The sequence below is a fragment of the Dermacentor silvarum genome, chromosome 1 (genome assembly GCF_013339745.2).
Source record: "Dermacentor silvarum isolate Dsil-2018 chromosome 1, BIME_Dsil_1.4, whole genome shotgun sequence".
In the NCBI taxonomy this organism is placed as follows: domain Eukaryota; kingdom Metazoa; phylum Arthropoda; class Arachnida; order Ixodida; family Ixodidae; genus Dermacentor; species Dermacentor silvarum.
The window spans coordinates 94,691,251-94,703,690 of record NC_051154.1 but is presented as its reverse complement, the minus strand read 5'-3'; the positions used below and the strand labels follow the sequence as shown (position 1 = coordinate 94,703,690).

General features: G+C 45.4%; 1 protein-coding gene across 1 annotated transcript in view; it reads left to right on the top strand.

The window, feature by feature from the left end:
• Positions 1-12,440, top strand: part of LOC119432764 (nuclear hormone receptor FTZ-F1 beta-like) — a 143,485-nt gene that overhangs the window by 87,620 nt on the left and 43,425 nt on the right. The window contains exon 9 of the mRNA XM_037699924.2: positions 7,753-7,900. Coding sequence (XP_037555852.1) covers positions 7,753-7,900 — 148 coding nt within the window. The remainder of the gene's footprint in view (positions 1-7,752; positions 7,901-12,440) is intronic.

Below are 12,440 nucleotides of genomic sequence, written 5' to 3'. Positions count from 1 at the left end.
GTCTAACCCGTCGCGTGAATCCGGCTTAAGAAATGCTTAGAGGCCCTCGGATTTTGTGCTGTTGAAATCTTTGTAGCTGTTTTTCGCTCACCTTCGTCCCATTGTTAGTTGCTTGCGTGCTGAGCCGTGTTCGCTGACCAGGAAATCAACATATTTTGAACACTGCCGTCTGCAAAATGAACTTTAAGTGGTGAACAGCCATGTACAAAATCTGACGAAACAACAGGACTACACAGCAAGCGACGATGGGCAGGAAATGCTTCGTTAGAGATTGCAAGTCAGGTTACCAGACCTGCAAAGAAAAATCAATTTTGTTCGATGTGCCTTCTGATCCAGAACGCCTCAAAGCCTGGGCTCAAGCGATTCCTATAGGAAGGACCGTACGCTCAGCACAAAGGATGTATAGATTGCAGCAAACATTTCACAGACGATATGATTTTGAAGAAAAGATACTTCTCACAGCTAGGAGGAGAGCTCCTGCTTGACGTGCCAAAAAGAAGCATTCTTTCGGAAGATGCAATTCCTTGCGTTTTTCTGTCTTCTCCCGCACATCCTTTGCCGGACCACCTTGTACAGCACGTTGCTCACCCCACTGTTCTCCCCCCAGTGCTGAACTTTCCGCCATGTATTACCCATTTGAACCACAAAAATGTAATTCGGGACAACACTAAACGGTACCTAATTTATGTACGCACAGCAATTGGTCCCGGTACCTTAAGTGGTTGCTTCGCAACAGAAGAGCAATGCTTCTCGTTTACGGACAGTCACGCGCTCTCGTTGAAAGTTATGCTTCGCTGCCAAACAACAGCAGGTGTGTCCCCATCCCTGTTAGTGCCCTCGGAGACCCCGCAGCGAGATCGCTGATGCGAAAGCACCGAGTACCGTCAGCGAGCGTGCATAAACCAAACTTCTTAAGAAATGGAGCCGCAAAACACAAAACATTGAAAAAGCTTCGGATCAAGCACGTGTCTGTTACACGCGAACAAATAGTAAGTTGGCAGGAAGCGCGAGAACCAGCTTTTAATACCAGCATGTTTCCCATAAATAAGCAGAGAGACCGTGCCTGCCGCATGCCTCAGAGCCACGCATGCTGCATAGAGACGAGTAATCCGTAGCAGTAAGAGCGCCCGTCATTGAATTCAAATTTCCCGCGAAGCACTGGTTGCTATAGCAACATTAGATAAAATCTTTTCGGTCTTGAAGTTGCATCGTACCGCCGATAGGTATCCGCTGCCGGCACCGGGCCGATCGGCGCACGCCTTTGCTACTTTATCTGGTTGATCTCGCCTCGCAAGCAAGCGGAGAAGTGTCCCCACCTAAAGAGTATATATATCTTACACCGTGCTCCAGGCGCATTTTTGCCGTTGCGGCTGCCACGATGTTCCAAGGGCGATAACATCGTCCCGCGCGCCGTATGCTGTATGTGCAAGTGAAAGCCTGCGACTGTGAGCCGAATTGCGCACAACGGAGGAAAGCGGGAAGGCGCGCCAGCGTGGAAGGTAGGAAGCGGCTTGTACTTGGGTAGCAACTGCGTAATTTGCGCAGTGGCGCATGCTGTATCTTGATAGTGATCTGCAGATGCGATGACTTCGGGGTCGGTCGACTCGCGGTCGTCCTGCCGACGCTTGCGTTTCTGCTCCATCCTTCTCGCATGGGAACTTCATCACGAAAAGAACCTGGCACCTCGATATCATGCACAGAAGCCGGAGCAGTTAAATCAACCAGCACGCTTCGCGTGGCCAGAATGTCGAATCGTATTTTGACAGCAGTTTTTCCGGAAAAAAAACTGACATATGTCGCACCGGTTCTACAAGACGCACCGACGAAAAATTCAGAAAAAAAATGCGTCTTATACACCGGAAGATACGGCACTTGCGAGTATTTCTGAGATCATACAGGACTGAGTTTCTGTGGTTTGTCACTTCGCGGAGTTGTGACAAGTATAGACACTGTACCACGCGCACCATTTCGCACAGCGGCATTTTTTGGGGGGAGGGGGTGAAAACTTTCTTGACCCCCCCCCCCCCTCGCACTGCGGTTTCCCGAATTTTCATATTTCGAGGTTGGCAGGTATGCGTATTGGTCCTCTATGGAAATAGCCTGTATTTGGAGCCATTTTTTTGCACAAAGAAAAACAATTTTGGAAGGAACTGTTATTTTTGTTCAAATGTTTCAAAGGTGTTACAAAATTCAAAACTGTACTTTCAGGCTGTTTTGATATTATATCTTGAAATGACCAAAATGTTGTTCCAAAATTGCTGTTTGTATAGCTCAAATACAAGCAAGTGCAGAAGCATAGTTATAACCCTGCCTGTCAGCCAACGCACTTATTTTGGCCATAGCTGAGCAGTTATTATGACTAGAGGTCAAGCTTTCTTATAAAGGTGAATGTGAGTTTCATTTCGTTTAATTGAATTTTATTTGTACATTTTCATAATGCCCGCAAAGAGAGGCAAAAGAATGTGATCCGTCTCTTAACAAGGCCTATTGTTTGTGCTACACAGCGGGAGAGGTAAGAACACTAAGCAAAGTTCACTAGCTCGATCCCAATTCGCAGCATATAAAAAAAAGTTCCGGTTACTTTCTTAACAAAAGTTCTTTTTATGCATTGAAGCACAAAAGTAACTGGAACGCCAATGCCTTTTTCCGCAAAGTTCGGGGATTATTATCTCGAAACTGGGTGTCGTCCTGAGAATTCACTCCAAGTGGATCTGCTTTGCGAATTCCATGGCTAGAATTTGTAAATTGCAATGTGGGCCATAAGGTAATTACTTTAAAACTTAATTAGTGAATGTTTGTTAATTATGTGCATTTCAATTTTTTGTGCTATTAATGTCTGCCTCTTCGAGTAGACCAGCTCAAGAACTATAATTGTGTTATCTGCCACAGGCAACCTTTAAAAATTTTTGAAAGTTCGCTGAAACACCCTGTATATCGAGAGAAGGTGCCTTGTTATTCCTACTGTAATGAAGCAGACGCACCTCAAGTTTTGAGTAGCAGCTCGAAGACAGACGACGACCCGTGCTGTGATTGCAAGAGAGCTCAGGCTGTTTGCTGCTGCTAGGCTGCTGCTAGACTAATTATCACCTTTAATTAAAACTCATTACACTACTATTTTAAAAGAAGTGCACCGATCGGCCTGCTGACCACTACAACTGCTGATTAGTAGCACTTATTAGTATTAATTAACCAATTGGCCTGCAGACATCTACAACTGCTGATTAGTAGCAACTATTAGTGCTAATAACTAATAAATAATTGATTAATTAGATATTTAAGGGGAACTTAGTTAATCCCTACTTGCATGAATGCGAAAGCAGTGCGACCACCAAAAGTTGAGGGTACGAGTGTGCTAATTAACTTTATCTTAATTAACTTTGCCTTAACAGCAAAGGTAGTGGGTTTGACTCCCACCAATGGTCGTGGATTTTAGTGCCGTAAGGAACACTATCGTAATTAAACCTGTGCCCTAATTCACTGTACTTTAACTTTGCCTTAATTAACACCAAAGGTCGTGGGTTCGACTTCCACCAATGGTTGTGGGTTCGAGTGCCTTAATTAACTCTATTTTACTTAACTGTGCCTTAATCCACTCTGCCGTAATTAACTTATCCTTAATTTACTTTCATTGACGTCACGAACTGCCTCGATTGGCTCACTTGTGCTTCCTTGACTTTTTTGGACCATCGTGTGGTCACGCCAACCGCCTCCACCCGATTTTCCGCCTCATGAGCCATATAATGCGTTTGCATTAATAAATAATTAGCTGTTGCTGATTAGTAGACCGCAGTTGACAGCTGGGGCCCTGGACTAAGGACTCCACAGCACACTCTGGGGGAGTGCAGCAGCATTTTCACAGCTCAGTAAAGTTTTTCAATCAATCTGCTAAATGCGAGGCTATACAAACATTACAAAACGCATCAGTGAAGACGCTTGTTGCGTTCGTAAGTTGCGAAGGCAGAGGACCCAAGCGCCTTCGCCAACGCAGAGCTGCACCCGCGTAGAGCTACTTCCTGCGCTTCGGCCCTCTGGCGGCAAACCAAGGCACTGGGGCGCCCGCGATATACGGCGCCTATGGAGAGCTCAGCAACTGAACCTAGTCTTGTAACGTTGATCGTGCCGACATGTTTTTTAGCCTTTAGCCTCTTATAGCTTCATGAACTTCTCCCTCTGTGATGGGTGGGTGGCACAGACAGCAAATAGCCCAAAAAACTGTGGGGTTGGTGTGGACTGCAGTGAGCACCAAACTCGTCATCCTTTGAGAAGCAAGAACCAAAGTGGCCTGCAAATGCATCTGCAATATCAGTTGGATCAGTGCATGTTTCATTTGTAAAGCAAATAACATTAACATGCCCTACATGTGCACTGTCGCCTTTTGCAAACCTCCATAGCTGGAACAGATCACGTTTCAAAGAGTTCAGTAGAGTCCACATAAGTCTGCCTCTCTCACTTAGAGAGTTGTTTAGCCTCTTTCCTGCAATCACTGAGCTGCTGGTAGGAAACTTGGCAGCCTGGTGCTTTGTATATGCATGAAGATATGCCTTCTTTCAAGGTACTGTCGCAGCTCTTTCGAGAACCAGGCAGGATACTTTAAGGTGTGAGAACAACATTGTAAAATGAATTCGATCATCACATCTCGAGCCACAGAAGTCAACTTTGCAGTGGCTTAGATCAGGCAGTGATCCGAGGCTCCCGTCTCTCATCTCTTATATGCTACCAAAATGGCAGCACTCTTGTCACCAGAAAGCAATGTGATCAGTAGTGCAATGGCACCTCACAAAGCCCATTTTTCCTCATTTTTGATGACAGCACACTAGAAAATTGTGATTTTTTAAACTTCTACAGTATATTTTGTTATAATATTTAAAATTCTGATAAAGAAATGTGTGAGAATCACAGAGAAAAATTTATATGAACAATCTGATCTTTTGACTTATTCAGACATTTTTTGTTGCAAATTCTCCATTAAAATCAAGGAAAGCTGCTGACCTTTTTCATCATAAGTCTTTGCATCACAAGGCTCTGTAAAGTTGCGAACAGAGGAACCTCACAATAATGCACGAAAGTGAAACTAGAGTACAAAGCAGACGTTTTCGCAATTAAGTGCAGCTGTCTTCTAACAGTAAACAATTACTTCTCTGCATGCCAGAAGTGTCATAATGGCTCACCAATATGCAGTTGGCTTCCTAGTGTGGGCTTTGTTGCTGAAGTCGATAACAGTAAACAATTACTTCTCTGTATGCCAGAAGTGTCATAATGGCTCACCAATATGCAGTTGGCTTCCTAGTGTGGGCTTTGTTGCTGAAGTCGATCGAGCCATGGGCAAGTTGCTCTGCAACTTTTCATGGTGACAGCAATGCCATAATGCAGAGCTGAGCAAGTAGAGGAAGCAACCTTGGAACAGTTCCATGCAACCTATTTTCAGAGTTTTTGGGGAAAGTGTATTCAGCATCTACCCGAGGCACAAGTGCACATGCAAGTCTTGACAAAATGTAGGTTTTAGGATAACTCCAGGTAGTACACTTTACGAAGATTCTCTCAGTGTACTTCTACATCTGATAGACAAATGTTAAAAGACTTTATGGTGCATTTGTTGTTGTTAATGCTGTTGTTATTAAAGTAGTACATATCAACAAATAATGACTATATCTATATAACTTTATCACACTGTGTATCATGGTAGAAAATACTTCTGCCCATACCCAGGAAAATGTTTTAACAGGTACACTGCAGTCCACTTATAACGATACCACATATAGCGATATATCGGTTATAACGATGACTCGACTTAAGAGTATCATATTATGCATTGTGGCTGTGAGAAAAAACCCATATATAACTATATGTTATTCACCGTATGTCGGATATGACGATAAAAATTTTGCTTCTGGGCAGCGTTTTTCTCGCAGAATAATCGTAAAATTTGCATTTCTAAGTTGCCCTTAAACGAGAAGAGGCGGAAAGTTAGCCTACGCAGGTTCGTATCTGCCGCCATTACCTCGCAGCGCATTCCGCTCGCGCGCCGATTGCGAAAGCCATGGAGAGCATCGCAAGTTGGCGCAGTGTGCACAAGATGGCGCCAGCTGCTTCGCATTCGCATCGCCGGCGGTCATGCGAGCGTCCATAGCAGAGGAGGAAAAGAAAGAAAAAGAAACCTTGCACTCGGCCGCGCAATGCTTGAAACAGTGAAGCTGGGCGATCATAGCCCAGCATTTTCCGGAAGTGCGCACAAACTTTTTATCTTATTACTCATGATGGTCATATTTTTTTTCACGCGTCTCGGACTTACGGCCATCACTGCGCGTTGCAAAGCGCAGCTTGCAACACCAACACCGCGTTCCAGGAGACCCGCTCCGTGAATGCGTCTCTCTTTCTCTCGCTCTCATGGCGCGCATAACCTCTTCACCTCGCAGAGCACGAGCGTACGAACGCGCCAGCTGTGGATGAAGACGATGCTCGGAACGCAATCACATGGTTCGCATAAATGCATGTTCTGCAAGCGTGGCTGTATAGCCTAATGGTTTCGACGCTCGCTTTTATTTTCTTTATTTTTTTTTTTCAGTTTATTTTCTTTCTTGGTTGTTTCTTGATACGAACCACAAATTACGGCTGGCTTAAACAGCTTCGCTGTTAAAAAAACAAGAAAAAGAGAAATCGATAAGCAAGCGGCTCCTATGCTCCCTTTACCATCTCACCACAGAACACCATCTCTCTCTCTTTCTTCCTCTCTCAGGGAGAGCGGAAATGCACTGCTACAGTGGTGCCGCGGAAGCAGCGGGAGGTGCGCCATGGGTGCGCCAACAAAGTGCAAAGCTGTGTCGCTTGAGACGAAGCTGCAAATTTTGAAGAAGTACGAGCTCGCACAATCGATGATATCGACAATTATGAAAACCGGTAGCGCCTCGACGTGAAGACTAGAAACAGTGGCCATGCCGATCACTGGAAAAGGCGGGCTTTGTGCGCCAGACGAAACCCCCATTGGGTGAAACTAAAATGGTGGAAGCCGCTGACATTACTGAACTCACCACTGACGATGAAATAGGTGGTGCTTCGATGGAGGAGTTTCCGAGTGCGGATAGTGCTGCCTCGTTTTGCAAAGAGATCTTTGACGGCCCTGATCGTTGTCGCGACAGACGGCGGCGTTGTGCGACGGAGTCTACGACAGCAGCGGCAGTGACGACAGCAGCGGCAGTGACGACGAGACTGACAATGGCCCGTCTTCGACACCGACCCCGATGTTCAACCAAAGAGCAATGTCGTCGATCGAGTCGCTCATTGATTTCATGCACGCTAAATTATAGTCACCAGTGTTCGCGCAGCAGCTGGACGCGATGCACACTTCAGTTGTGAACCCGAAACTTACGTGAAAGCAAGTACAGATTTCTATTTCAGCACTTCAGCACGCCTAAAATGCTCGACACGCTTTTTAGAGGTATAAATAAACGTTTTATTTTTCACAGCCTGATTTCTACAACGTCGACTTTTTATTGCAAGTGACAAATTTTGCTTCGGGACTACGAAGGTATATTCGTTTTTTTATTCTAGCAGTCCAGATATAGCGATGATCGGTTGTAACAATCGGATTTTTCGTTCTTCTTGATATCGTTATAAGTGGACTGCACTGTAGCATGCGTTGTGAAGGGCAAGTCATTGTGTTGTTATTAATGGTTTCCTTTTGAAAGTAACTTGGATTTCTGAAAATAAATTGGGAATATGCTTGCACCTAACGACTGTCCTCTTTTCTGGGCACAGAATCCCGCAGTTTGTCATCAGGGTCTCCACTGGAAGGTTCCCCGCAGCCTTTTGTGGGTCAGCAGCAGCCACCTGTGGTGCCATCTCTTGTGCAGGAGATTGTCTCTGTTGAGCACCTCTGGCACTATACTGACCGAGAGATAAGTCGGTAAGCAAAAAAATCAGCAAGTGAAAACTAAGTAGCGAGCAGTGCCTTTTTTTTTTTTTTCCAGCCTGTTTGTGCATTACAGCTGTTCATGACCTGATAGGGCCTTAAAAGTAAAGTGGGCATAATTCAGATTGCTTTTTGCAAAAACAAAGAGCAAGCTTTGTGAAATGTGTGAACCTAACAACGAGTGCAGTGTTGTGAACTTTCGCAGTGTCTTTTATTTTCATACACATGGTGGGCCGAAGAGCTTGCTTATCAGGCAGCCATAAGAAACATAGGTAGCTTGGGCTGTTGTGTTTATGTAGGTTACTTGGAATACTGGGAAGCCTATCTTGTAATGAGGCAGGAAATTGTGCAAGGGAGCAGTGGCAACCTGTGCTCCCATAATTCCAACATCAATAATTGGGGCATGCTTGATTATTCGATAAGCTCTGCAGCACTGCCATTCTCCCCATAGGCTTAATGTATAAGGACAACTGAAATTTCCGACATCTTGCAGCACGTTGTGCGATAATTCGGACTCGACTGCACGGCTGTGTGCCTGGCTCCGCTACTGCTACTGCAGCTGTCAGTCTAGCCGTGTGTCTGATCTCACGCTTGATTGCTGATAAAATCTATGCATGAAAACATATTGGCAGTGAGCTTCCCGCAATGGCTTGTCACTAGCCACTCCGTCGACCACGCTGCTTGGGCACCACTTCTTTGGGAGTCAGCAACCAAAGTTGTGGTTTCGTGCGAGGCGACATTGCGGCAGCTTTGTTCATGGCTTCCATGTTTGCGGCATTGCGCGTACAGTTCATGCCCACAACATCATGTGTCATCTGAAGTTTCGGTTATTGCCATTGTTATTGCCATTATACTCATTGGCGTTTAGGGGTAGGTGGCAGTGCCGCATTCGGCGACTGTATTTGACATTATTGCTACCAGATATAGATTTTGAGGCACGTGCTAACAAAAATTTACTTTGCTATAGCTAATGCCATGTTTTATGCCACATTTTTTATTTCATTATAGCAGCACAATACTCCATTGATATAAAGCATGACCAAACAATTTTTGTATTTAAGCTAGAACCTCATTCATACGTTTTGGAAAGAAACGCATGAAAGAACTTTCTCAGCTCCTCGGCCATCTAAATTGCTCATCTCTCAAAGCGGCCATCATACCGAATGTGCTGCGTTGCCATAGCGTCACGAATGGACGGAGTCCAACCGCAAAAAGCCGTAGGGTATTGCAACATCGTTACCAGTCACAAGCACAGCGAAAACAGCGTCGACACGTTGATTCCAACCAAAAACAAGTTCCGACTTCAGTCGACTTGGGATTGTATCAAGACAAAGTGATAGGTTGCCAACGTAATGCTAATGTGTAAATTGACAATTTTGCCGTTATTCGAATGTAACACGATGGTCAAGTTCAAGCAACGAAACTGGAAAAAAAAAATGTTTTTTAGAATTTAATCTACCTTCCTTGGAGCAGTGCAGGTTCCTTATTCAGGCGATTTGTACCCGTTTTTTTTTTTTTTTCGGCAAGATTGAGCGTCACTGCCCATATTCTTAGTTTTTTTTTATTATACAGTATAGACCACTTATAACGTAACCACTTATAGTGCAGGGCCGGATATAATACGGTCTTTTCATACTCCCGTTAATTTTCCCATAGCACTCTTATGTATACGCGTATCGCTTATAGTGCAGTTGCGCGACACGAAATACCGGTTACAGTGCGGCTGCCTGGAAGTTCCGCAGTCAACCTAGACGGCAAACGCTCCCCTCAAGCCACAAATACCGTATTTACTCGAATCTAACGCGCAATTTTTCCGATAAAACAGGTCCAAAAATTGTGTGTGTGTTAGAATCGAGTATGACCCTAAATCTGGCGTTACCGTATAGCCATCGGCATTTCAAAATGTCCGCCTCGCACGCGCGTCAAGCCTAGCTACCGTAGCTTCCTCCATGTGCTGCAGTACACGTGCTTAGGCAATAGTCTACCATCTGTCTTCACGTTCTCTGCGTCTGCTCTATCAGCATGAAGTACCGAGTTCATCATGATGCCGCATTTAAACGGAAAGTGATCATGCGTACGGAGACGGACGGAAATCGGGCCGCATCACGGGCGTTCGGAAAATCCGAAACTTGCGTTCGGGACTGGCGCAAACAGAAGGAGAGGATTTTCGCCAGCAAAGCAATGCAGAACGGTTTCAGTGGACCGAAGCAGAACGTAATCTGCGACGATCCACTTCGGCGATACGATCACCTTGGCCCTATCTTGAAAGCAATCTGGGACGGTGAAAGTCCACCGCACCCCGTGTTTCGCCGCTTATAGGTCGCGTTGATGCGAGAGGCAAGATAGCACGAATGTCAATTCGCTCGCTACGCTTCGTCACTCGAGCGTTTTGACAGTTCGTTTCCGCGATCAACGAGCAAGATCTGTTCATATTTGCTTGTTGTGCACGTGACGCCGTGCTTGTTAATTTATTTAGTAAGCGAATACGGAACCTAGAGCACGGTGTCAGCGATGGCAGAAATGCGCCTGGAGTGTCCATTATCGCAGTAAAATAGTTGTTTTGGTTATAGTGCGGATATATGCGACTCCGGCGACTTACGTTATAAGCGGTCTACACTGTACGACGCTTGGATTATACAATGGTTTTCCGTGGCCCCCTGAAAGTTTTATAATCGGGGTTCCACTGTAGGTGAAGATGCGATCGGTTGGTGGCGATAGCTGTGGATGGCAATGTGCAGCGTCCTGTGAGGAGATTTGCTGGTACCGGAATGAATAGGAAACCGACTGTGTGGTGGCATTGTCATGCAATACGGGGGGCAAATACTGCAGGGGAGCTGACGTTGCGGGAGTCTATACTGCTCTCATTCGCACACCTTTGCTTGTTGACATGGAATCTAATGTCCGGAAAACGTATGATACGATTGCAGATTGGCGATATACTGAATGTTGGTGCCGAAAGATTGTTTTCCAGGAATGTATTAACCGCTTAACCCTTTAACCGCCAATTTAACTTCCGAAAAAAGTACCAAAATCGCCATTTTTTTTAAGTAGTCATAATTTTTTCCATGCAATGCTGATTCTGAAATTTATACAATAGTTTTCCATAGGCCCCTGAAAGTTTTATAATCGGGGTTCCACTGTAGGTGAAGATGCGATCGGTTGGTGGCGATAGCTGTGAATGGCAATGTGCAGCGTCCTGCGAGGAGATTTGCTGGTACCGGAATGAATAGGAAACCGACTGCGTGGTGGCATTGTCATGCAATACGGGCGGGCAAATACTGCAGGGGAGCTGACGTTGCGGGAGTCTATACTGCTCTCATTCGCACACCTTTGCCCATTTACAGCCATGTCACATTTAATGTTCATATAGTCCACTATTCATGTACACTAACAAGCCATTACCATCGTCTTGGCGCTCTTTGGCCACGTCTGGCCCTTGCGCCAATAAACCACAATAATCATCATCATCATCTAATGGCCGGAAAACGTATGATATGATTGCAGATTGGCGATATACTGAATGTTGCTGCCGAAAGATTGTTTTCCGGGAATGTATTAACCGCTTAACCCTTTAACCCTTTGAGGGTCGAATTTTTTTGCCAAATGCGACCCCCCAGGGTCGATTTTTTAATTGCTGATTTAAATTCTTCGAAAGAATCTATTTCGAAAAAATATGGTCGTAATTTTTTTAAAGTGACAGTAAAGTGAGGAAAAAATCGTTTGTGCTGTAAAATACACAATGTTTATTCATGAATAAGAAGATAAGCGCACTGAAAAATGGTTGTGTGCACGTCCGGAAACCAAAACAAGTGAGCAGCCTACGTCTTATCGCCAACAAATTGAGCTTTTGTGGTCTCCAAAAAAAGGAACCGCAAAAACGGCAGCATCGTTTGTGCATATACGTGGCTGCCTGGGAGCAGGCGTAATCGCGCCGCGGTGGGCGATAAACGATCGAGTAACAAGCGGTCACCCTTTGAGAGATTTGAAACCAGATAGCCATCAGTTTAGTGCAACAAGCGGGATCCGCCGCAGGAGAAAACCATAACTTGCCGCCGGTGCGCGCGCGCGCGCGCCCGGATGCGCAAGCGAGAGCTGACGCGCCGTTGCCATAAAAAAAAAAAAAAAAAAAAACGGAGAGGCATTGGCGCAAGTAAAAATTCTACGTCTTCCCGTCGAGTGGCAGCACATACCAAGCGAAAGAAATGATCGAAAGAAGAGCGCACTTGCCGCCGCCGCCGCGCGCGCGTGCGCCTGGATACGCGAGCGATAGCCGACGCGCCGTTGCAAAAAAAACACCAAAAAAAACGGAGAGACATTGGCGCAAGTAAAAAATTCCACGTGTTTCCGTCAAGTGGCAGCACATGCCAAGCGAAAGAAATGATCGAAAGAGGCGCGCTTTTTAAATGTACAAGCGATACCGTACATGTACGCCATTGACCATTTTGAGGGTGTTCGCGGAGGTCGTACATGTACGGTATTGACCCTGAAATGGTTAACCGTCAATTTAACTTCCGAAAAAAGTACCAAAATCACC